This window comes from Homalodisca vitripennis, chromosome 1, assembly GCF_021130785.1.
Source record: "Homalodisca vitripennis isolate AUS2020 chromosome 1, UT_GWSS_2.1, whole genome shotgun sequence".
Lineage (NCBI taxonomy): Eukaryota > Metazoa > Arthropoda > Insecta > Hemiptera > Cicadellidae > Homalodisca > Homalodisca vitripennis.
In genome coordinates, this window is record NC_060207.1 from 73,799,990 (window position 1) to 73,825,268 (window position 25,279).

Sequence of the window (25,279 nt, forward strand, 5' to 3'; positions counted from 1 at the left end):
TTGATGTAAGGTTTAAAAGTTGAATCTACACACAGTTAAAAATATCATAAATAAATGAATAAATAATTAAAAATCTTAGGCTACTAATATCAGAGTTCAAAAAATCATTCACTGAATAAAAAACATTTTGTTTAAACCACCTTTCTGTTATTTTTTTAAAACTTTGCAGGGGTACAGTCCATGCCTTTTCAGGTAATTTGTTAAAAAATTTAAGTTTCATTTTAATGTGACTTCTATTGGTTTTCTCTAATTTTATTTGAGGCAATTCTAAGAAATAATTTGATCTAGTTGGATATCTATGTACTTCCTATATATATATATATCCTATATATATATATATATATATATATATATATATATATATATATATATAAATTATAAAGGGTCATTACTTCTAGTTCTTTAAAAATTTCTACACACGACGCCCTAGGTCAACATTTTTTATTATCCTAAGGGCTTTTTTTTGCCATACAAAAACTTTTTCGGAATTACAAGAGTTACCCCATAGGGTTATGCCATAACGCAAATGAGATTGAAAAAATGCATAGTAGGCCATAATTAGCATATTTCTTGATACACAGTTTTTTAACCTTCTCAAAAGATAGGTTACCCTTGCCAGTTTTTTACACAGTTCTTCAATGTGATAATCCCAGCTTAACCTACTATACATTCCCAAAAGCTTTACAGGCTTTATATATTGTGTGATTCAAAGAGAAAATGATTTTTTCAGTTTTGCTGTTGTTTACCATAAGTTTATTAGCCTCAAACCAATCTAATGCCCTTTTAACTGCCTGGTTTTCTAACTTAACAAGTTCATCAAGATTTTGATCACAATTTAAGAGTGGTATCGTCAGCGTACAATATTGTTGTACACGGTGTATTAAAATCTAAGTCATTGATGGCAATAACGAAGAGTAAAGGTCCTAACACTGAACCTTGCAGGACACCCACTTTTATTTCTCTAAAATTAGATTTGTCTTGCCCTTGTACAACCATCTGCTCTCTATAACTAAGGAATGATTTGAAAAGATTTAGTTTATTATTCTTAATACCATAACAAAACAATTTTTTCACTATTAATTCATGAGAAATACAGTCAAAGGCCTTTGATAAATCTATCAGTGTTGCAGACGTCAGAAACTTACTTTCAAAATTTAAAAGCATTTTTTCCACTACTCTTTCTACAGCTTTTACAGTACTACGTCCAGAGATGAATCCAAATTGTTGATCGCAGAACAAAATATTTTGTACAAAGAAAAGATTTAGTTGCATTTTTATACACCCTTCTAAAATTTTACTAAATATTGGTATCAAGGAAATTGAGCGATAACTTGATGGATTAAGTTTATCTCCTTTTTTATAAATGGGTGTAACTTTACTTATCTTAAAGGCTTTTGGATATTTACCTTGTTCCAGAATCATATTATAAATAACGGTGAGAGGTCTTAAAATTATGTCTATGATGTCCTTTACCACTTTGTTAGATATCCCGTAATAGTCCTCACTCCTTGATGAGCTCAAGTTTGATACTAATTTTAAAATGTCACTATCTACAATTTCTTTCCAACTAAAGATCTCTATTGCCCTATTAGAATTCAAGACGTAATTATTTGTAAGTTCTATTGCATTGTTTTCCAATACACCAGTGTTTAAACCACTACCTATATCTAGATTACTTACTAAATTAACAAAATAGTCATTAAATGTATCACATTGTATGCCTGCTGCCTTATCATACTTATTGTTATTGCCAGAGTTAGTTTCTGCTTTTATTACATTCCATGCTGCTTTACATTTATTTGTGGCATTTTGTATATAGTTTTCATTTGACTTTATTTTTTCTTGCCTAATTTTGGACCTGTACTCTTTTAAAGCTCCTAAATATTCCTTCTTATGGTAATTTTCATTAAGTGTACCCTTGCTACTTTTGAACCTATCATAAAGGCCAACCACAAACTCTCTAAATTTTCTTAACTCTGATGTAAACCATTTATGGTGTGGGATTTTCAAAGCGTTAGTTTTAATCTGCTTCACTTTACAAAACTCATTGAGAGAGTTTGTCACATTAGTAATAAAGTAATCACAGGCTTGATCAACCTCTGAAAAATTGCCAATATGTAATCAGTCTACAGCTTTTAAATTTTCCCTAAGATTTAAAGTGGCATTATATGAAAGGTTTCTAACATATTTTACTTCCTTATTACCATTTAATTTTGGGTTAAAACAACCAAACTTTGCCAAAATCCCTGCGTGATCCGATAAGTGAGGTTCCACAACTATACAGTAAACATGTTCTCTAGATACATTTGTGGTAATATTGTCTATACATGCTTTACCTCTAGTTGCTTCTTGATTCAGACAGTACAGGTTACAAGATCTTAAAACATTTAAAAATGAATTTGTTTCATATGATTTCTTTACAATATTTATGTTAAAATCTGCTGTTATAACAATTTTTGAATTTTTATATTTTTAGTACAGAAAAGTTAAAAGTGTGTCCAAAGAATTAAGAAAAAAGTCTATATTAGAATCTGGTGGTCTGTAAGCTGTAACTATGGCAAGGTTTTCCCTAGACAGAATCACTGCTGTCGCTTCAAAGGTTTTTTCGATACAAAAACTATCCACATCAATAGTCTTGAAATCAACATCCTGGTTGACAATTATAACACTTCCTCCTCCTAGTGACATTTTCCTACAACTAATATTTCCTATCTTAAAACCATATGGAACATACATGGAGGCTTCCTCAGTATAAAGCCAGTGCTCACTTAGCGTTACAATATGACAATTCAAACTACTTAAAAATAAATCCAACAAATCTAACTTATTTCTAATGGATCGAATGTTTAAATGAAAAATATTTAAGGATTTATTGTCACTGTAGTCTGACCTGGATGCTTGCCCAGCTGCAAGGGTTGGCAGTTTTCCGACGCAGTACTTCTTGAAGAGGAAAGATCTTCTTCTATTTGCTGTCTTGACTGCTGAGTTGCTGGAACTGTCTCTGCCTCACTTGTTGTGATTTGTTGAATTTTTTCAGCTATCAGCTTTGCTTACCACTGTTTCCCTCGGGTGTTGAGATGTTGGACGTGACGAGTATGGAAGTGTCTCTCTGCTTTACTCACATCAACCACTGTACCAAGGAAATATTACTCCGCACGAGAATAGTAGTTAATACCCTATAATAGAACTTTTAATGTCCTATATCTTGTCATTGTTACCCATTGAAATCTTATAATCTTTTGTTCAGAAGGGTGATAGCAATAGGTTAATAATGTGAAACTCATCTTTTACCATTCCGTCTGTTAATTTCACATCTACCATAAAATGTAACAAACAAAAACATAACATTTAGTTACTTTATACTATTTTGAAGGATAAACTTGTTTGACAGCTTGTGACTCAAATATCATACAACTGTTTTTAGTTGTTTTAATTCATTTTGAACAATATTGTTATTAAGTACAATAAAAAGAGCTGGCAATAATGACTTTTATAAATGCACTAGCAGACCCGACAGACGTTGTCCTGTACACACATCTTTAATTCGAAAATTTTAACCTCTACCCTCCAAATTGAGTACAGAATATATTGAAATAAGAAGTGGTGTAATTTTTTTATGTTTATGCTTACTCTATGCTTTCAAGACTATAATTAATTAAACATATGGCTGTGTTGTAATATTATAATGTTTACATAGAACAATTGGTGAAACTTCATCTTTGAAATCTGCATTACACTACTGATCAAGCACTTTAATAACGTAATATTATCTACAATTTAAATGTAAGCACATTTTTCAGCCTCTTTGTTGAACTTAAGCTGAAAGTGTTAACAGCTGTTAAGTAACTGTTCACTTTGTATTACGTGTCGTAGCGCAGTCTGGCTGATCCAATGTAAAATATTCCAAGATCAACAATAATTTATTTATAAATAAAAAATTAATTATCTAAACAATTTAAATTGGACCGAATTGTGAATCTAAATCATTCTCGGATCCACCTGAAGACACACAAAAAGTTTCATTAAAATCGGTCCACCCGTTTAGGAGGAGTTCATCCCCATACACACGCACACAAGAAATATATATATAAAGATATGTATATATATTTACAGGTCTTAAAAGACAATTTATTAATAGCATTTACCCGGGGCTTCACACTCAATCTTTTAAATGGAAAATCATAGCTTTCTTATTGAAAGGATTTGTGGTGTAATATGATGGAACCCCAAAATTTTTTTAAACATAAGTAGACATTCCAGGTAAATATTATTTCAGTATCAACAATTTAAAGATTCAAAACGTAAATACAATTTTTATTGGTTCTAATTTAGGTTTTGTTGTATGGACATATAAGGGGCCGTTCAAGTATTACGTAAGCAGATTTATTGCAATTATTTACCCCTCCATCCCCCTTGTCAGCAAAAGTAAGCAAAGCTCTTACCCCCTCCCCCCATGCTTACGTAAACATTTGTCAATTAATGTATTGTTTTTTAAATTTTATAACGTTATAATTATAATTTGAAAAATAAGAAAATAGATTTAGGATAGAGATTATATTTTACTGAAACTGTATTCAACATAGAGTAAAGGACAAAAATATTATATCTTACTAACATAACAAACTTTATTTTAAATTTTTGGTACATATATTAAATTCAAATTAACAGTCTTCAGTCCATGAAACCCGAATCCATGATTCTAAGTTTTCGATGACATTGGATTGCTTCGATTGCTGCTCAGTGTTGTGAGTCTGCTCGCTTTCATCCGATTTTGGAATGTCTACGTCATTCTCATCGAGCCATTCAACATCATGGTGCTCTAAATTTTGAATAATGCACATCAGTTCATTAGCACGACGAGCAGCGACTCTTACAGGTCTAACTTTCCTATCAGTGTGCGTGTTTACTTTCTTATGGATCTTTTCGATGTGACGATTTAGTGACTTGACGAAAGCATGATAAAGACCACACGTTTTGCATGTTCGACTTGATAGCCTCAATTGTACCGTCGGACAAAAATAATCGTATGGCATTTGCAGGAAATCTTTGAGTGAATCACTTAAGCGTAGAGCTAAATTGACTGGAAGATTAAGAAATTGCCCTCCTTCATCTAAAACCAAGTCATCAACTGTTTGTTTTACTTTTACAGGTGGTGGAAGAAACCTGTTGTCTAGTAATCTAAATAGGCCACTTCTTGGACGACAGCATTCTGTATTTCTACATTTTACAATTTGGAGCAAGTATTGGCTTTCACGCACATGTTCTGAATACCATTTAATGTCTGGAAAATCAGGAAGATCTTGTTCACCTGCCCCAACATATTTTGCATTAACATTATAGCCATCAATTTGCATTGAACTCCATACTTCAGCTAATACATTTCCTGCAAATTCGAAATTAGATCTTTCTAAATGTTCATCAATTGTAACGCCACGTTCATCCAAATGAGACCCAAAATGGTCATGAGGCAATATTAAACCAGCCAGTTCCCGACTAAGAGGAGCCATTCTGCGCTCTACTCTGTTATACGCACTTCTTCTGGGAGCATTGATAGCTAAAAACAATGCATCGAGATCATGTCGCTTAAAGTGTTGTATAGCAAATCCTATGACTTTTTGATAACGTGGATTTTCATCTGGCCCTCCATCAACCGTCATGATTACCACTGGTTTTACTAGTCCATGGTCAGTTTTAGCTAATGGTCGAAACTCTTCAAGTTCGAGAAGCGTCTCGAAATCCTGAGCATAAGTATTAGCAGTAGATGAACTATGCTTTCCACTTCGAATAGCGATGTATGTTGGTCCAGAATATCTAACGGCTTGCGGTTGTCCTAGCATATTGGAAGTGATTTTGATACCAGCATAAACAGATGGTATTAATTTATGACGCTCAGCGATTACCCAATCGTGATCAGGCAATTTGATTCTATATTCCATGTGCATTAGAAGAGGTGCTTGCTTATTTGCCGCAGTTACGCCAATAGGGACTCGAGCTTTATCATCTTGAGATATGAAAAATACCTGATCTGGTCCTAGTATGGATGCTATGTTCTCTAAATAATGGATTGATGTTTCAGTGAACTTGCTATCTAAGTGGCTCTTGTGGTGATCAGTTTGAGCCCGAATGAGCTTAACAGGGACTGTCGATACATGTCTTCGTCCCTCTACAGAATTAGATTTTCTGGGAATCAAACGAAGATATGTCCCACTGCGACTAATGTCAAATCCCATTTTACGTAATTCTTGTGTGAGTTCATCAAGAGTTTTTACGCTGCGAATTGATTCCGTTCGTCTTCTATCATCTGCTGCACTCCCAAATAAAGCTATATTCGCGATTGTTTTCAATAGTAAAGGTTGATTGCTTTCAAGATTAGGACGTCCCACTGAATCCCTCAGAGATAGTCTTTTTTTCATTTCTGGATTTTCATGACAAATATCTTCTAACTTTCTTTTCATACCATCCCTGTGTTTCTTCTGGGCAACTGCGTTTTGAACCTTCCTGTTTAAAGACTGTTTTGCTGTTTTTATTTCCTCGCGCAACTTAATGATCTGTTTATCAACTTCAGCACGGCTTAGCATAGTATCTCTGGCAGAATACAAAGCATTCAGATTTTTTTCGAGTAGAGCAATCTTATTTTTCATAGCTTCCTGAGAAGGTTTTGGTCTCTGTTTATCTGTATTTTTATTAATTTCGCATTGCTGTTGTGATTCATTACCGGTTTTTATTTTATCTTCTTCCTGTTTTTTAATATTTGAAGCTGGCTGTGTAATTTGTGTTTTTTCTGCAGGTTTACAGGTTGCCTAAAAATAAAAACTTTCTATGGGTTCTGCTAAAGATTCTCTTATTAAGCTACATAAATACAACGTATGGCAATATATATGGTAAATGCAAAACCCTATGGTTTTAAATCTAATATCTTTAAACGAGCAATTCGTTCCGGTCACAAAATACAGGGTGTTATACTCTATTCAAGTAGGTATTTAAAAGAATTTAAACAATCTTGATATGTCTTTTTATTGAAATATGCAATTATAAAATCAGATATTTGTAAAGGTGTGTACAGACATCGCGAGGCTTGCGCCGCGAATGGTTCGTCTCGCATACATCAACCTGAGGCATGCTACGGCACATGTATACGTGCGAACCATTCGCGGCGCACGCCTCGCGATGTCTGTACGCACCTTTATGTACTTACAGAAAAGCAATTTTAATATTTGTTGAGTTGTTAAATGAATTACAACAGATTTTACACAGTTTACAATTTTAAACCACATATTTCAATAAAAAGACATATAAAGATTGTTTACATTCTGTTAAATACCTATTTGAATAGAGTATAACACCCTGTATTTTGTGACCGGAACGAATTGCTCGTTTAAAGATATTAGATTTAAAACCATAGGGTTTTGCATTTACCATATATATTGCCATACGTTGTATTTATGTAGCTTAATAAGAGAATCTTTAGCAGAACCCATAGAAAGTTTTTGTTTTTAGGCAATATATATATGTATAAAACTAACATCCTGTATTTTGTGACCAATTGACGGAATTAATTATAAGAAATAAATCTATACAATGAATATTACCTCTATACTTTAAGATAGGCCATAATATTTTCTAATTAGCAAAGAGAAACTTTTTGGCGATTTCTAATATTTCTAGTAGGTATTCTTAGGTACCTAAAATGATTTCGTCACTCACCTTACAAAAAAATGTAGTAGATTGGATTTATTCTTAGTCGCCGCTTGCAATTCTTCTTCGATTCTCTTAGATACAATAATATCTAGTTCCTTGTCGGATTTTGCTTGTAATTTGTAATTTCGCCACACTTCGTTAACTAACTTTTGTACATTTTGTACTTTCGTACTTGTATGAGATTTTTTAAAACTTTCAAACAATTTTTGGTATAACTTGGATTTGACTATTTGAAACGACATCTTATTCAAACATTTAACTTTGGCTAATGGAATGAATGGTAACACAAATGTTAACTTGCTTTACTATGCTTACAATACGTCTACTCGCTATAGCATCCAAACGAAACAATACACTGATAGAGGAAATTTAGACAAGTGAACAGCGCGCGCGGTAATTCCCTTACTCGGTTCTAACGCGAGTAGGGGAATTACCGCACACTCACTAAAATGTATTACTTGCGGGAATCCCCGAAAATGCGTTTCGTTTTCAAGCAAAGACAATGTGTGGGTTGCCATTCGTGTAAAAAAGAAAATAACTACCGATGACGTAATCATCATCTAGACTCCCCTACCCCCCATGTCATCCAAAATAAGCAAAGCAAAGACCCCCCCGTCTGTCTGTTCTGTAGATAATTTCCTATCTGAGCATTTTCAAGTCATATAGAAAACAAACCAAGTTCAACAAAAAGCGTCGACTTTCGGCTATTTTTATTTAGTTTCTGTCTAAGATTATTCAAGTGCCATAGTATTAATTGCTTTTTGCCCCGATAAAGCAAATATATAACTAAAGTACGACTGAAATGATACTGCGGTTAAAAAAGTCAGGTAGGCCTACAACCGATTATTCACTTCCGCTCTAATTTATTTATAGCTCCATAGTTGAGTTTATGTTGTGGCATTGGCCAAGAAAATAAAAACATATATGAGCTTTGAAATCCAACTTAGATTTAAAAGCGTTTATTTGCGGTCTGTGATATGTTTAGGTGCTATAAGTAATATTGTTTTCATCCTGATATGTGCTTACGTAGGTTTAAAAATACTACTTTAATAATAATGCATCTACTTCCGTCGCTTGTATTCAGATTCTGATATTAGATAAAGAATGTGCCATCCCTTTGCTTTTCCTTTAACTACAGTAAAATTGTTAAGTGATACATCCCGTTTCAACCTTATGTGCAAAAAAAAACATTCGCAGCTTTCTTAAAGGTGCGTTTTAGAACACCGTTTAAATATTATTTTCAATGCATTATGGTTTATTCTTCATTGGTGCAATCTAAAATAAGAATTAGATCATAATTTTGTATTTGTAATCAACTTAACACTACTGATCAAGCATTGGATAATTATTTAACATTTTATAAAATTTGAATCTAAACAAATATTTCTGTGACTTTTGTGAACTTCAGCTGAAAGTGTCAACAGCTGTTTAGGGTCAGTTAAGTTTGGATTACGTGTCGTAAATATTATAATTATTTTTCTGAATTATTAAATATTCAGACAAACCCTTCTAATGTTTCTCACCTTTTAAACCTTCCCTGGACTTCCACAAACATTTCAAGACCAAAATTAGCCAAATCGGTTCAGCCGTTCTCGAGTTTTAGCGAGACTAACGAACGAAAAATTCATTTTTATTTATATAGATATAATTAGAACGTTTTTGTATTTGATATTTTAGGTATTTCTAATAAAAAATTTGTTACCTTTATTTGAGTGTGGTGGTGCTCATCAACAACAGAGTCAGCTTCATGCATGTCATATTAATATGGATCATTCATATTTAAATATACCAGAATGGCCAGTTATCAAAGTCATCAATCGAGATAAAAATGTCTACAATTGGTACAAGATATAATAATGTAAATTGTATTTCAGTATATAAAAACAGATGATTTTTTTTTTTTTTACATTCTACTTATTTGCTAAATACAACTATCGGAAATGGGTGTTAAAAATAATAACTTATTTAATGATTGTAATATTTTTATACATGTTTATTTTGTAATAACTTATGAAGAAAACAACAACAAAACATTAAAATCAGTGATAGCATTTAATTTAACTAACCTCCTAGACAGATACTTTTTTGGAATGGAATTTTAAATTTATCTGACAAGAATACATTTTTTCCTCTTACAAAACCGTAAGGAATTTTATGCCTGGAAAACAACAAGAATTAAAAACTTTGAATTCACTAAACAAAATGGTTAGATTGTCCTGCCATCGTAGAGACTCGGGAAATATACCTGGGAGCATATCTCCTCAGCCCCAAGGACATTAGAGAACAGGAGCCCTTAAATCTGATTGGTTTTTGCAAAAGCATCGGTCTTTGAGGGCACAAAATTAAAGTAAGGGAGGCGCAAAGGTCCTTTTAGGACTAAGCGCGGGGACAAACTGTCCTTTTCCCTCAGGAAGGAAAAAAAAAAACAAAAACAAAATGGACATTTTGTTTAGTGACAACTGATTTATTTCTTTTGACTCTTTTATATAATAGTTGCTGATGAAACAGATGGAAATAATATATTTAGTAGTAATTTTTTGTATGAAACTTAAAATCTTTTGTTCAATAATTTTAGTGAAATTAATATATAAATTGTTTTAGTTCGATATTACATTTGATTGGTTTGTTGGCCCGATATGGAACTATAGCCAGTTTTGGTACATTAATAGGTACAATGAAATATTATGGCCATGTACTTTCTTGAAATTGAATTAAATTCAAATTTAAAAAATTAAGCTACCCATAGTATTTGTAATACAGAGATATTTTTAACATTTAACGTTACATAATTATGTTAAGTGGACTAAAAAATCATGAACATATATTAATACATATTATGTCTTGTATCACGGAATTCTTTATATGAGAAGTGAATGCATTGCATGAAAACTTTATCACAAATCCTTACATACAATATTGTTTTGGCAAATCAATGTAAAAGGCCAACAATGTTTTTATATTTTAGAGTAATTAAGCACTAGAGTAAGTTATCATGCAAATTTAGGCACCTTATTGATAATAAAATAAATAAGAAAATTTACATGTAATATTTAAAAATGTATAAATATGATCATTGAAAGAATAACGGTAATGTAGAACTTATTGTATCACTTTAGTTTCATACTGCTTACATACTTGGCTGGTACATGACTAGTGTCCAGTGTATGTGTTAAAAGTGAGTTACATTTTAGTGAGTTTCTCCCCTCTAAGACGTCTGTTGGCCTTTTTAAAAAATCTGGATAGTTTTATAATCTGAAAAGGGTATGATAAAAATTAGTGTGGATTCTTGTTTTAATAAATTTTAAAGTTTTTAAACAATGTAATAAAATTAAATCAGTTTCAATAAATTAATATTTTATGATAAAAAGTACCTTTGTAAAAAAAGGTTTAACATATTTTCAACTATTACTAAAACAAGGTATTATTATGCCACACCATGTGTTGCTTAACAAGTTTCACTGAGGTTGCATGGAAAATTTCAAGTCTATTGTCGTTTCATTAGGCTGCATTTGTTACTATATCACTTGTTAAAATATACTCAGTTTGTTTGCAAATTTATTTATTCTGAAACTTTTTTGTTATCATAGTTACCCATAAGACCAATAATGTTAAAATGTTCAATAATACTCAGCTAAACCCCATGAGTCACATGCACCATCATCAAACTCGATTTTATGCATGTAGAAATGAAGCTTCATGTAAACTTTCAAGTCTATAGACAGTTCATACTCAAGATATTGTGTCGACAGACAGACAGAAATATATATTTTTCCATCCCCTCAAGTGACGGGCATTGCTAACGCTCAGTCAATGAACATTATTTGCTTAGTCTAATTAACTGTTAAAAAATTCCAAGTAACATTTAATACAAGCTACAAACAAAACAGCTCATTTGATTGCAGTGACATTTCTGTGATTACAAATATTGCATGTCCTATTCTGTTTCAGCTGAACTGGAGGTGACAGGTGTGTCAAGATCTGGACGTGTTCGTAAAAAATCCTCAAAACTAACGGACTTTGAATCTTTGGATGAAGTTGAACGATACCGTAAAAAAAATGAGAAGCTCGATCCATACATATCATCTAGTATGTACCACCTGTAAATTGTTTCTGAAAATCTTTATATTTGATTGCTAAAATTGTAAACCTGTGCAACATGCTCTAAAGTGTATTTTATTGAAATAATAATATACAAAAACAATCAATCGTATATGTACAAAAAATATACTCACTATTAGTGATTAACATTTAATTATTATTTATTTAACCCTCTACTGGGTAATCGTCCGTAATTGCTACAACGGTTAGCCTGGTGCTAAAGTCCTAATCACCTGTGAAATATTTTATTAATCTCTTCATTGACAGTTATTTAGTTGTTTTTCATCACAATTCCCTCCAATTTGTGTTGCTTCCTTACAGAATCATAGGAACTATTTGTAACTTCATGCAACTACTGTTTTACTGACGTCATATTGTTTATTCGTTCTTCACTACTAAAATGGCAAGCACAAGTCAGCATTTGCGTGAAAGTGACTACATTTAATAATTAAAAAATACTACCATATTATAGAGGATTAGATCATCTTTACCATAATGTATAATATTAATAGTTTTGTTTTGAGTGAATAAAATTTTTAAACAATTTTGAAATGCTCTTCCGCACCAGTTTAGCCAAATGAATTCAGCCCAGTAGTGCCAGAAGCATGTCATGGGAATTCAACCAGAAGAAAGTTAACTGGAACAGTCCTTTTTCATAAAAGAGAGATTTGGGGGTTCCAGAAATAAATTTACACTATAACTCTGTAATAGTTAAAATTACATAATGGTAAAAATATTGTGTAATGGCCATGTTTCATGGTTGTTAACATAGAATTGTAATTTTTTTTTTCAAATTTAAATAAACTTTAACAAATTACTCTTATCACGTTATTATTGCATACAAGTGTAAGGGTCTAGGGTCTAAGCGTTCATTGGATTTATAAGAAACATTCAGTGCAATGTAGTTTTCAATCAACTATTTATTTTCTTAATGCACAAAATAGTTACAAATAAATATGTTGTATTCTCTCATTAATGTTCTTAGTGAAATGATGCTCTTTCCCTTTTTAATAATCCTGTGCATTCTTTAAAATTACTTTTTACTTATTTATCTAATTAAATGACTGTTGCAGACTCTGTACCTAGAGCGTCAAACCTGCAGAAGAAAATGTCCATTAAAATGGAAATGAATTCAGAAGAGGTTTGTATTTTGTATTTTATAGTTAAAATAAATTACTATTCAATAAAAAACCGAATTACCAATCAGTCTTCAAATCTATCAATGACTATGATACATAAGGTCAAATAAATTTTTAAAATACAAAACAATACATTTACGATAAAACAATGGACCAAGAAAGAAAAGCACATGGTATGCTTAATTTAATCTATCATTACAATGTTTGGTTTGGCTGTCCAACCTCTTGTGTTTCTGCTCACTCCTGTTATCACTTAAATTTTGCCTTCTGCTGTGTTGTCACTATCTCTTCTATTTAACTCACTGCCCTTTATCTGGTCTTACACAAACAGACCGTTCATTTCGTAAGAGAATCAATTCTTGCTTCGTCATTATAGAGCTAAAGACAGATTGGTGTATGAACCATCTTTAAGTTGATAATCAACTAAGGAAACTTATTGCATTATGTATTCAATTTAGTGATTGCTTAATACGCTATAATGAAAATCAACAATTCCATAAAATTATGGGATCTGCACTCAACGTGTTAAATACAAGCAGTTTTTATAAATTGTAAGCCCTGATTACCGGCACTATAATGGGTCAATGGATTGGGCTTTGGTCTTTTCTGCAAAAACCATTGAGGCCGACAGATTAGTCGATTGGTCTGGTAGTCCTCTGAGGTTTAATATGTAATGCATTGATTGAACTTATAGGAAAAGGCTGTGTTGATTCCTATTAAATAATAAAACTTGTATATACAAGTTCATGAGATGCGTTTTTATTGAGTACAATATAGACTCACCAAAATATTCAAAGTAACAAACAAACTGTCTTAATATTACCAATCAATAACATGTGATCATTGCTAGGCACTGAACCATGTGGCACTATTGCCACACTATTCCCGTGGGCAGTGACTGGCTATAGGTCCAAAACATCCCTGAAACAAACTCTTCTTCCAGAACAAATTGTACGTTCTTGAACAAGAGGCGAAGTAGATGTGGTTAAAAGTGTAGTAGTAGGAACTGGGCAGTAGGAACAGATGTTGAAGAATGAAAGACGGTTTCACACAATCAATAGAAACTTTGTAACCATGGTCTAACAGAGTAATTTGAAGCATCTGTGAATAAGGCAAGATGTGTGTTGACATGAGGGTACGAGAAGTGAAGTAGATGAAATGCAGTTTTTGCATGCTTGAAAAATTTCTCTTAATTCAAGTGTCCACGAGATCGGTTGGTACTTTTTGAGGATCAGATTACTAATAGCATCATGCAATAGGGCTTCAAATTGAGGCATAAGGGATGAATCTGCGATAAAAATTAAACATTCCAATAAAATGGCAAAGTTCTGGAGCTGTATTTGGTAATGGAAAATTTTGTATTGCCTTGACACGTTCAACTGGAGCTCAAATACCATCAGCAGAAATGTTGTAACCAAGAAAAGTAACCTGTGGCTCTTCATAGGTACATTTGTGCATGTTTATGACCATTCAGTACTTAGAGACACGTTCGAAAATGATTCCAAGATGACGTTCCTACTCTTCTTTAGACTGCGAGAAAACGAGAATGTCGTCCATATAAATCATCCATAAATCTTTGAAAAGTTTGACCAACATTTCGAAGACCAAACGTCGTGAACAGGAATTCAAAAAGTCTAGAAGGTGTAGTTATAGCAGTTCTTAAGCAATAGGAATTTGTTGATAGTCTTTCACTAAATCAATTTTGGTAAATACTTTACAGTCATCAATAAAATAAGTAGCATCGTGAATATGGTGAACTGGATAGCAATCTGGAATAGTTCGAGTGTTTAACGCTCGATAATCACAGCAAGGATGCCAGCTTAAATCTCTTTTAGGTGCTAAATAATGTAAATGAGATGACCACTCACTATTGGAAGGACGAGTTGTTCCAGCTTTGCAACATATTATCAAACTCTTTTCGAGCAACTTTGTACTTTTCAGGGTTCAAGTGACGAAATTTGCTTTTGACTGGTTGTCCAGAGTTGTACAAATATGACGAACAGTTTTGTAATTGATTTTTTGTGGTAAATCAGATGGTTGAGTAATATCAGGAAAATCAGAAATAAGAGGTAGAAAAATGTGAAGAATTACTCACATCTTTGATGCTACTTTGCAAAAAGTTTGTGGTAAACCTGAAGCACGATGACCAGTCGTTTCATCGATAATGGATTTTGTACCACAATCGATTAAAAGATGATAGTGAGCAAAAGAATCAGAACCAATTATAGGTACATCAATATCAGCTACAATAAATCTTCATAAGAAGTTACGATTCAAAGTTAGAAATCCGTAGGTCTTGCTTCCATTTGTGCCACTCAGCTCGTAGTTCTCAGGGGAACGACGTTCACGAAGAAAACAACATAGAACCAGTCACAACAAGGAAGTTGTATTTTGACGCTTTATCAACTACAATGAGATGGCTTTTAGATGAAAAACAGACAGATGCTGTCCTTACAAACTGTTTTTGATCGTTTCTCGACAAACTGTAAGGTGGAACACACTTTTTAGGGTTTGTTGAAATTTTGAATGATACCAGCAAACCCAATTTAAAGATTCAGTGTTTCGTGTAGGAGCTGGACTTTCCACTACAGGACGAGATCACTGGCATTGACAACAGGACAACAGCTTCTGCTCTGCATTTGCACCTCAACTCTGCTGCCGTAGTTGCTTTGCTTGTATACGTAATTCTTCGATCTGCTGTTGGAGTTGTTCGTTCTCTTGGCGAAGGATGCTGATCTGCTTAACGTTACCCAGCATATTGTTCAGAGGTTAACCTTGATCAATGTAGGGAGAAATACACTTCTCAGGTACACAAATTATACCAGTGCGCTTCTAGTTGGGGTCACCAATATAGGAAAAGATTATGTTGATTACTATTAAATGATAAAACTTGTATATACAAGTTAACGAGGTGCGTATTTATTGAGTACTATAATAGACTGTGCAAAATATTCAAAGTAAACAAAGAAACTGTCTTAATAGTAACAATCAATAACATGTGATTATTGCTAGGTATTGAACCATGTGGCACTATTGCCACAAACTTTCCAGGTAACCGTTTTATAGACAATTTTATAATTAATTATTGAAAAATTGCGGTAGTACAGCTATAGTACTTAACACTGGCAGGTTAAAATTTATATGGGCAGAAAATAATAATGAAGGTGTGCTAAAATAATTTTTTATAATATTTTGAATATTTTTATCGATTAAATATTGTATCTATATGATACAAGTAGCTTAATCATTAACAATAAACAAAATGTAAATTTTACACCATAAAAATACTTCAATGTTATCTTTCTTAATACATATTTAAGTATATAATTACTAATTTATTAATTATTTAAGTAATACATTATTATAAGTATAATACATATTTAAGATGAAATTTATTTCTTGGTGTATTTATGGCACTAAGCAGTCAATATCCAAGATTGTTTTAGTTTCACAATTTTGTAAGTTTTTATTTTTACAATTTTTATAACTTATTGCAGGTAAAGTGATGCTTGTGTCTCTGAAGTTTAAATATTGAATGTTCTCTAAGTGACTTGAATAAGAGCTAACAAACTGTTTTTTGTCAATGCAGGAAGATAATGAAGTTCCAGTTCCAAATTATGGTATTAAGGAAGAGGTGCCTCAGTATTCTGAATCAGACTCCGAACTGGGCATGTTTCACAACAATGACTCCAGCTTAGATTCTTTAGGTAAATACATGTACTTGTTCTTACCAATAAGGTGGTGGTATGGATATATTGTTATAACAAGCCTAATTATTGTCTCTAACATCTCAAAATATTATATGACACATCATTAGATTGATCAGTTTACATATTTGAATTTAAGAGCCAAACAAACATTATACAGAGGTAAAAGTTTAATATAAAATTTATTAGATTTATAATGTTCAAGTATAAAATTGGATTTAGAAATAAACAATAAGCCTAAATACACCTTATATCTTGAGATCAAGGTCAAACTCAATCATATTTATTTATCACAGTACAAACTGCATCATTGTGTCAAACTATATGTTTATTATATTTAATGGGTTGGCAACAAGCTTAAATAAATAAAAATTCTATCATTGACCACAAACTCTGTGATATTATAATAGCCTTTATCCAGTAGGAATGCTATGACTTTATTTCCAATAGATTTGATTATTATTTTGATCTAAGCCCTTACTACTAGAGGCAGGGAATTAAATAGCTTCGCCCCATTCTACATGAGATGTTTCTAAAAAAAAGTAAGTTTGATGTGTGGGAATTTTAATGGTATTCCAATTTCTCAATCTATACTCATGAGACAGAGGCTCACTTTAATGGGATGGTAATTTTTTGGACTAGTAAAACAGTAAAAATAGAAATGGAAGGAAATGTAAGAGTTTTACTAGCCAAAACTAATGGTTTGCAAGACAATCTGCTAGATTTGATATAAGTAATAATAATAACCCATGCACTAATAAGTAAGCACTGAAGAAATATCAATCACTAATAAGCTGCATTAGCAGGGTGGCTACCCGACGGGGAAACCAAGAATAAATTTAACGTACTGGGAATAAGCCGGGTATCTTCCTGAAAACCGAGAAATTCTCAAAAACAATTTTTCTGTTTCTAAGAACTCACGAAATCACAAAGTAATTTGACACCTCCTTTAATGAGGACTTGGTTAATTTTAAAACATCATATTTTACACTACGTGGTCTATGAAATTGTGAATGAAGATTAACGACTATGTACGCGAGCCCCATCTGACACCAGTTGCCTCCATTAGTGTAGTGGATTTTATCTTGGTTAGTTCTACCCCTGTGTTGTGTCAAGTCCCCAAACATGTAACAATCTACTGGACATTTAATGTTGGCCGACCGATCATCTCGGGTCTAAGTCACTATACAAGTGCTAGCAGCAAAGTAATAGTGGCCGTGATACAAGTTGTGTTTTTGTGTTTAACACATTCGCTGCTAAAAATACCTATATAGAGTTCCGTATATGCTGAAACTTAAAAAATATATTTTACTTACTTTTGATGAAATATGATAGAAATATATGAAAATTACTCATTAGTCACAAAAATTATCACTCTCGACCATTTTGGGAATGCTAGCTCCTGGGGACAGTCTTCCCTGCCAGCTGGTAACTCTAGTTACCGCTCGCACTAGGGAACGTCCTTTTATGGCAGTGGAAATATTCCAAATGAATACATTGTAGCTAACTGGACCGTATTTTATTCGTTTTAGACAAACATAAACAATATCTATAAGTAATTGTGTAAACCAAAATGAATGTAAAAGTTTAAAAAAACGTGAAATAGTTTATATATATCCCCCGCTAACTCACTTAAATTCAGTTATTATTTACAAATATGTAGTGAGTAATTATAAAACAATGCTTACTTTAAATTATACAAAAAATATTGTAAATAAGTTTATAAAAATATAAGAAAAAAGAAGAAATAAGTTTACTAAAATAAAATATTGATATAAATGTGTATATACATCCAACAAACCAACTCAAAATTCGTTTATTATTTACAAATATTTGGTGGAAAATATGAAAAGTTATAATTTCAATACTTAAAAAAAACAAAGAAACAAACATAATCAAAACCTTTTTGTCTGTCATTATTCATGGTATTGGTCAAAACAATAAGGCACACACAAGCCAGGTTGTTCATCACACTGCAAACAATGCCATACCACTCGTTTCACAATTCCCTTTACACTACAAACTCAGCATCTTTTATTTTTTAACTTTTTGCCACTCTTTTGTTTCTTTTCAATCTTGGAAGGGACATAGTCAACACTCTCCCGCTTCAATGGCATGGAAGTGCAGGAGGGTTTTGTATGAGACGGTCAACAATTGCTAGATGAAAATCATACAAAGGCATTTTTCGTTCATTACGAGAAATTTGCATTTTGTTGAAGAGGTAGTGTGCGTTCATCATCAGCATCTGCAAAACGTGAATAAAAGTCTTCTTGTACCAGCGTATGGTTTTCCTCCCGCAGGGATAATAGGCCATCATCCGATCACTTCAGTCAACTCCCTTTATAAAGTGATTATATTTCACAATTGGCAGAGGTTTTTTCCTTTCAAGTTGGTTGCAGTTGATTGAAGTGACTATTTCATTAGTGTGTTCTGTGGATATGAAAGACACTACTCTTTTATCCCTCCATTTAGCAACCAATACACTTTCGGCATAGTGTTTAATGGTTTCTCCTTTTTTCAACTGAACTGACTTAACATCCGTTGAAATGTACTTTCTATCCAATCGGAGTGTACTTGTGCTGTACGTATTTCTTCTCAAAAGAGTGGAGGCAAGAGAAAAACTATAATAATAATGGTCCATGTAAAGGCTGTGTCCACAATTTAGTTTTTCTTTCATTAGTTTTAGTACAACGTTAGCTGCATGTCCCTTGCCACCAAAATCATCAAGTACACAACAATACACAAAGAACTTTAAAATCAAACCATGGGGATAGCACAGACTGTATAGTTTGATCCTAATTTTTGCCATTTTTTTATGTATTGACGGAAATACAGCCGACCACACCAAAATACTATTCCCTCATCAATACACAGGTTTTGTTGTGGGTAGTACACAGGCTTTATTTTGTTATTGAAGTAATCAATAAGGAACTGGACTTTAGATTAGCGGTTAGATCGATCAGAATGGCTTTTGAAATTCAAGCAGAGTAAGATAATAATAAAAAATCAGTCTCATGACATGAAATTTGGAAAACAAGAAGAAAACAATTTATTAGTTTTCCAACAATCCTGGAGTCTGGGCATTTTTATTATGCCCATGTGTAAAATAAGACCAAGAAAAACCAACAACTCTTCCATAGATAGGTCTTTCCATTTACCAACTCAAGAACCGGGTACAGTATGGGGCCACAAAAAAATTCGAATGCGCACTTGTTGGTTGCCTTAACAATTCCCTCTAAAAAACTATATTCACAAGCAGTATGAATATAAAAAACTAATTGGAGATTTGTCATCTGGCAAAGGAACTAAAAATCCTTTCTGTCAAGTAAAAGGAAGTATCTTTCATTCCAATCTGGTTGTGAGCACCCCATTGGGGTGGGTTGGTCTCATAATCAGGATCCTCAACTTCCGAGTCTGTCTGATACTCCACATTGTTCATGTTGTCATCCTCATCATCTGAACTCAATACTGGCTCTGTTGTACACCACTTGGTCCTGGGGGAAGATCCATTGTGTTGCACAATCATTTACTACTAAAAAACCTTAAAAAATCATTAAAAATAATGAAAAAGTCTAATGTGTAAACAAAGTGCATAAAAATGTGTGAAAACTACCTCCCGAGGAGCGAGAAATACAGCGTTTTGATAGCTTGAGTGCTGGCTACACACTGAACTCATTTCAGAACAAAGGTTCTGTGGTAACCAGAGTTACTGCCCGCAGCGAACGTGTTAAGTTTTATTTAGCCTCTGTAATGAGTCTGTGCATAGCATTTTGGAAAGACATTTTTTAGATGAATTGTGCAGGCCTAAAATGTACAGTGTTCACTGTTCACCCTATAATGGTTAAGTGATTATTGTCATTTGTTTAAAAGTTTTAAGAGATGCAACAGTGTTTTGGATACACCAGAGTGTCAATTGGATCTTTACCAGACTTGGTAAGACACCTTTTGGAGAAGAAAATAGTGGATTTACGACAACAGGTAAAACCGAGAGGGGCCGTTTGAGTTCGATATGATGCACAACAAAGACAGAATGAGCTGAGGACTGAATGGCAGGAGAAAAATTTAAATGTCTGGAATTAGCAGTGGATATGGTGGTACCACAAGGGGACTGGTTGTGTCTGTCATGGCCAGTGTTTAACGTTTTCTGATTGTGCAATACAAACATTACGATTTAAGTCATAGCTCTAATACTCTCCGCTTACAACTCCAATCGCAGCTGAGGCCTGTGTTGGTCTATGAACGATTGCTCCTCACACATGTTCCGATTGGAAGCCAGATTATATAGGTTAAAACAAAGAGAGGGATGTTATGTTTTAATATCATTGTCACATCCAAACCTGACTGAACTAGCTGCATTTGCACTTTTTTTGTGTCCGACAGTAAAATATCAGTAGTTTAAGCGGGTGCAAGAGGTCTCGTGACCACTGCTGCAATCAGTGTCGGACAGTTGTTTGCAAGAACTGGCAGTGTTAACTTTAAAATGTTAACTATAAACATTGGTGAGACACCACTGCGGTGTGTGAACAGATATTGTATTGACTCAAACAACAACCAACGATACACCCGCAGCGTGTGCTTGCAACAGTTCTTGCTACTAAGATTGCTTATTTTGTTCATATTATGCTGCAGTAGTTGCAACAATTTTTTTGCAACTTTAATTTTGTCTAAATGCAGCTTAATATTTTTACCAGTTTGCAGATGGCCAGGTGGCTGAGTCTACCACGTACATTAGTTTTTGTCATCACAGAGGCATTGGACGAACGCTGGTAAAAATCCCATCAGTTTTCCTATGAATTATTCAGTTGATCAACTTTCTTGCACATGTGACTATTGTTTGGACAGTATTTGAACTGTTCAAACTAAATATTCTAATGCACATGAGGAGCCTTACGTCATATTGTTTCGTAGTCCTTGACTATAGCTTATCGAACACTTAATGACTTCAATCACAGTCTTTCTTGTATTTATTTACTTAGTAGTGTTTGTGTTGTGAAGGGGTGATTCTATTCTTATATTATCTTAAAGGGCATACATCAATTATTTAAGAACCAGTAATTGATAAGATTAATTGTATTCTGGGGGCAACTAAGGAAGGTTTTGTTCTCTACTGGTATCTACTTTTTCTATAGGTCACAAATTAACTGCACTTTGGTAATTTCTGTAGCAGATAACTTTCTGATGCATTCTTCATGTATTGGCCGTCAGTGAGATATATTCTGAACCACAATACTTTTGCGGAACTGTAAGTAGGTCTGCCAGCAACGATAATAATGTTGAAAAACGTGAAATATGCATGAATTTTTGGCTCAGAAAAAACATGCGTGAATGTGTATAATTTCTCTGGTATTTTTACTGGTAATGGATTGATTCCGATACCAACAGAAGTAAAAATTTAAATACACTTTGAAAATTACGATTTCACAATATTACAACTAGTGATGTGTGGAAACTGAATCTCGAATCCAATTAAGTCTATTTGCGGACGATGGATGATCGGCAGTACACAAATTATGGATTGTTAAAACATTTTTTTACTTTCTGTTTGAAAAATGTTGATAGATAAGCTAATTAACAAATTACTGTATTTTAACAAATAATATTTTAATTATACTTAGTATTTTCTATATTTATTTTGGGGCATCGTCACAAGTCTGCTGCGTTTATTCATGGACATTGACTGATTTTCAGTATGCAAATTACCAATTTTTAAACATGTTTTTGTAGTTTCTTTGTGTATAAAATTATTTAGAAACATACAGTAACAAAATAACGTGATGTATAACAAAATTAATTTAACTGAAGTTCATAATTTCTATTTCTGTAATTGTTAATGGCAGCGTGTCTGCTGATGTATGCAAGGATGATGGTATCTGCTCGGCGGTAGACACACGATCGCTAATTTCCATTTTATCTATACGTTTAACTTTTTGTAGGTGTAAAAAATAGATAGATTCACTATAAATATTACATTTTTAAGTAAATGGAATACATTCTGAAAGTTCATTTTGTAAGCTACCCTTTCTATTATTCATAAGGAGAAGGTACATGATATGACTTGTTGTTTTGGTAGTGCTATATTGGTAATTGTTTGTTCTCTTTATTTTTACAAATTGGTATATATATGTATTTTCAAAAATCACAGAAAGAAAAGTTATTAGTTTTATATGGTGTTATGTCGATACATTGAAAGACACAGAGACAAAAACTAAGGCGCTTTTAAAGCAGTTGGTAACGATGAATTGTCACCGAATTTCTCGTATATCACTAGCGACAAAATTTGTTATACCGCTAAAGCTTAGAGGCATTTCTTGCGAATACAGCTGGTAACAATAAAACTTCACTTTTCCACTCAGTGTAGGTGTTAAATACAGCTTTATAGTTGTTTGAAAATGGATTAGAGAATTGGAAATTCTCTAACGGGAAAATTGGGAATGAAAAGAAGTTTTGAGTGGACTCTCTCATTGGGCAGAATGTACATTTTCACGCATAATCATACACATTTTATTTTGTGTATATACATATACATATATATATTTTTTAGTCTTAAGAAGTAATTAATATTAATAGTGTTTTGTCTGTTTTATATTAACTTGTCTATTTTTGTACAAAGTAAACTACAATCACAGTAAACTCTGATTAAAAACCAAGGAAATACAGAGTTACAAAGTTAAATTAATGCTTTATTCATGTATTTTGGAGTATCACAGATTGTAGACAACTAGTTGTTCTGATAGTCTTGTAACAAACTACTGTAAATTTCTAGTTATCAGTGGTGTGCTGTGCATTGCAGGTAGTGAAGTAGATGAAGATGACATGGAGGAACACATGGGACTTGGCAACACAGACAATGCTCAGGTCACTGAAGGGTTTCAGAGAATCAATCCTGATAGTCCTGACACTGGTACCCCTACTCAGGTAGCTGGATACTATATTATATGCACAAAATGTTTATTATAACTGTAATTCAATTTAAATAATTGATCATGATGAATTTCTTCCTTATACTTATGGTAGAGCCAATCTTGATGGTCCAAATTACTTTGGAGGAAATTATTACAGATTAAAATTGCGGTTAATTCTATTAAAAGTACTGACAAAGTGTAAAAGTGTGTAAATACAATTTTATTAAGCATAGCGGTGGAAATAAGTAAACCAGCAAGTTTATAAAGTTGGCTTATAAAGTCCAAAATAGCATACATGTAAAATATCTAGATGAGAAGCTATTTGGGAGAATTGTAGAGATTTTTGTATTTATTATTGACTTAATATTAATATGAATTTGAAATAAATCTTCATAACACCTGATCTTTATAACAAGGAAAGCAATACCTGTAGAATAATTTAGTTAGAACTAGCTGGTTTCCGTGGCTTCGCACGCTGTTCGTAAGCTTGGCCCGTGTATGTGTACTTCTGGACCAAGTGAATTCAATTTACAACGCCGATGTAGAGTTTGCCTCGTTGCAACGATCAAGGAAATCTTTGTATTTTTATAACAATTGCACACGTACACGTACTTCATTATAAAGTGATCTAACACTCAAGCTTTAAGTTCAACCTGAAATTTAGCTTAAAGGTATGTAAATATACATAATAATTTAGCGCCTTCAAATATTTACGAATTCGTTTTGTTGCTATCGCACGTGCGCTGTGACGGCTTAAAGCACTTTTTTTTCTTGGCGGCATTATGTTATTTTCCAATAAAATTCGTCAAAAAACTGCTCAAAGGAATTCTGTAAAAAAAAATGTTGAGAAAAACATTCTTCAAAGAATATTTACATGAGAAAACAAAAATACTTGCCTATTTTTTTAAACCTTTTACTGATGGAAAATAACACTGTTCTTGGAAATTGTAAAAAAGATATCAAATCACGTTTATCAAAAATTTGACATTTGTGACACGTTGTAAATGTCAAAAAATGTTTGTTTACATAGAAACGTCAAAAATATTTATGTTTACTTAGTTACTGTCAAAAATAACAACAATTTTTTGTCGCATTATATATGTTTACAAAGAACAGCTGATTAAAAATTTGAAAAGACTCTTTCACTTAATAACATATGTTTGCTGCAATGCATTTCTTACGGGTATTTCTGTAACCAGTGGGGCGGAATCCTGAATCGGGAAAGGGATAAAAAGTATCCTATAACCTTCTACAGATCAAGACGAACAAATTAAAAAAAAATTAGGCGAATCCGTCCAGCCGTTTGTGAGTGATGCTGTTACACACACGAACAGTTTCATTTATATATATAGATTTTAGAGGGTATTAAGGACATTTAAAGATTATTTTAGTATATTTACTGATTTATTTTTCAAAATACTTAAACTATTTTAACCTAGATGTCTCATCCAGTCTGACACATTTTTTAGTGACTGACTTGTTACTTAAAATTATACTAAAGTACAAACATGTACTACCTTAATTCTTTTCTTATTACACGCTTCATGTGCAGCCGCAACAGGTAAGTGCGTTATACTAATTGGTGTCAATACAAGTAATTAGTTGTAACATGTGGATTGGTAACATAATGAAATGTTCAAATAAAATTGAATCCTGGATTGGAGTGGCCACACGACTGGGAAACTGGGAATAAGCTGGGAATTTAATGGACCAGAAACAAAAACCAGGAATCTCC

At 32.9% G+C, this 25,279-nt stretch overlaps 1 protein-coding gene across 1 annotated transcript in view; it reads left to right on the plus strand.

Moving 5' to 3' along the window:
- The window catches only part of LOC124364674 (HMG domain-containing protein 4), an 83,010-nt gene that overhangs the window by 10,624 nt on the left and 47,107 nt on the right, over nucleotides 1-25,279 (plus strand). Inside the window, exons 2-5 of the mRNA XM_046820340.1 lie at nucleotides 11,647-11,784; nucleotides 12,870-12,937; nucleotides 16,525-16,642; nucleotides 23,433-23,557. Coding sequence (XP_046676296.1) covers nucleotides 11,647-11,784; nucleotides 12,870-12,937; nucleotides 16,525-16,642; nucleotides 23,433-23,557 — 449 coding nt within the window. The remainder of the gene's footprint in view (nucleotides 1-11,646; nucleotides 11,785-12,869; nucleotides 12,938-16,524; nucleotides 16,643-23,432; nucleotides 23,558-25,279) is intronic.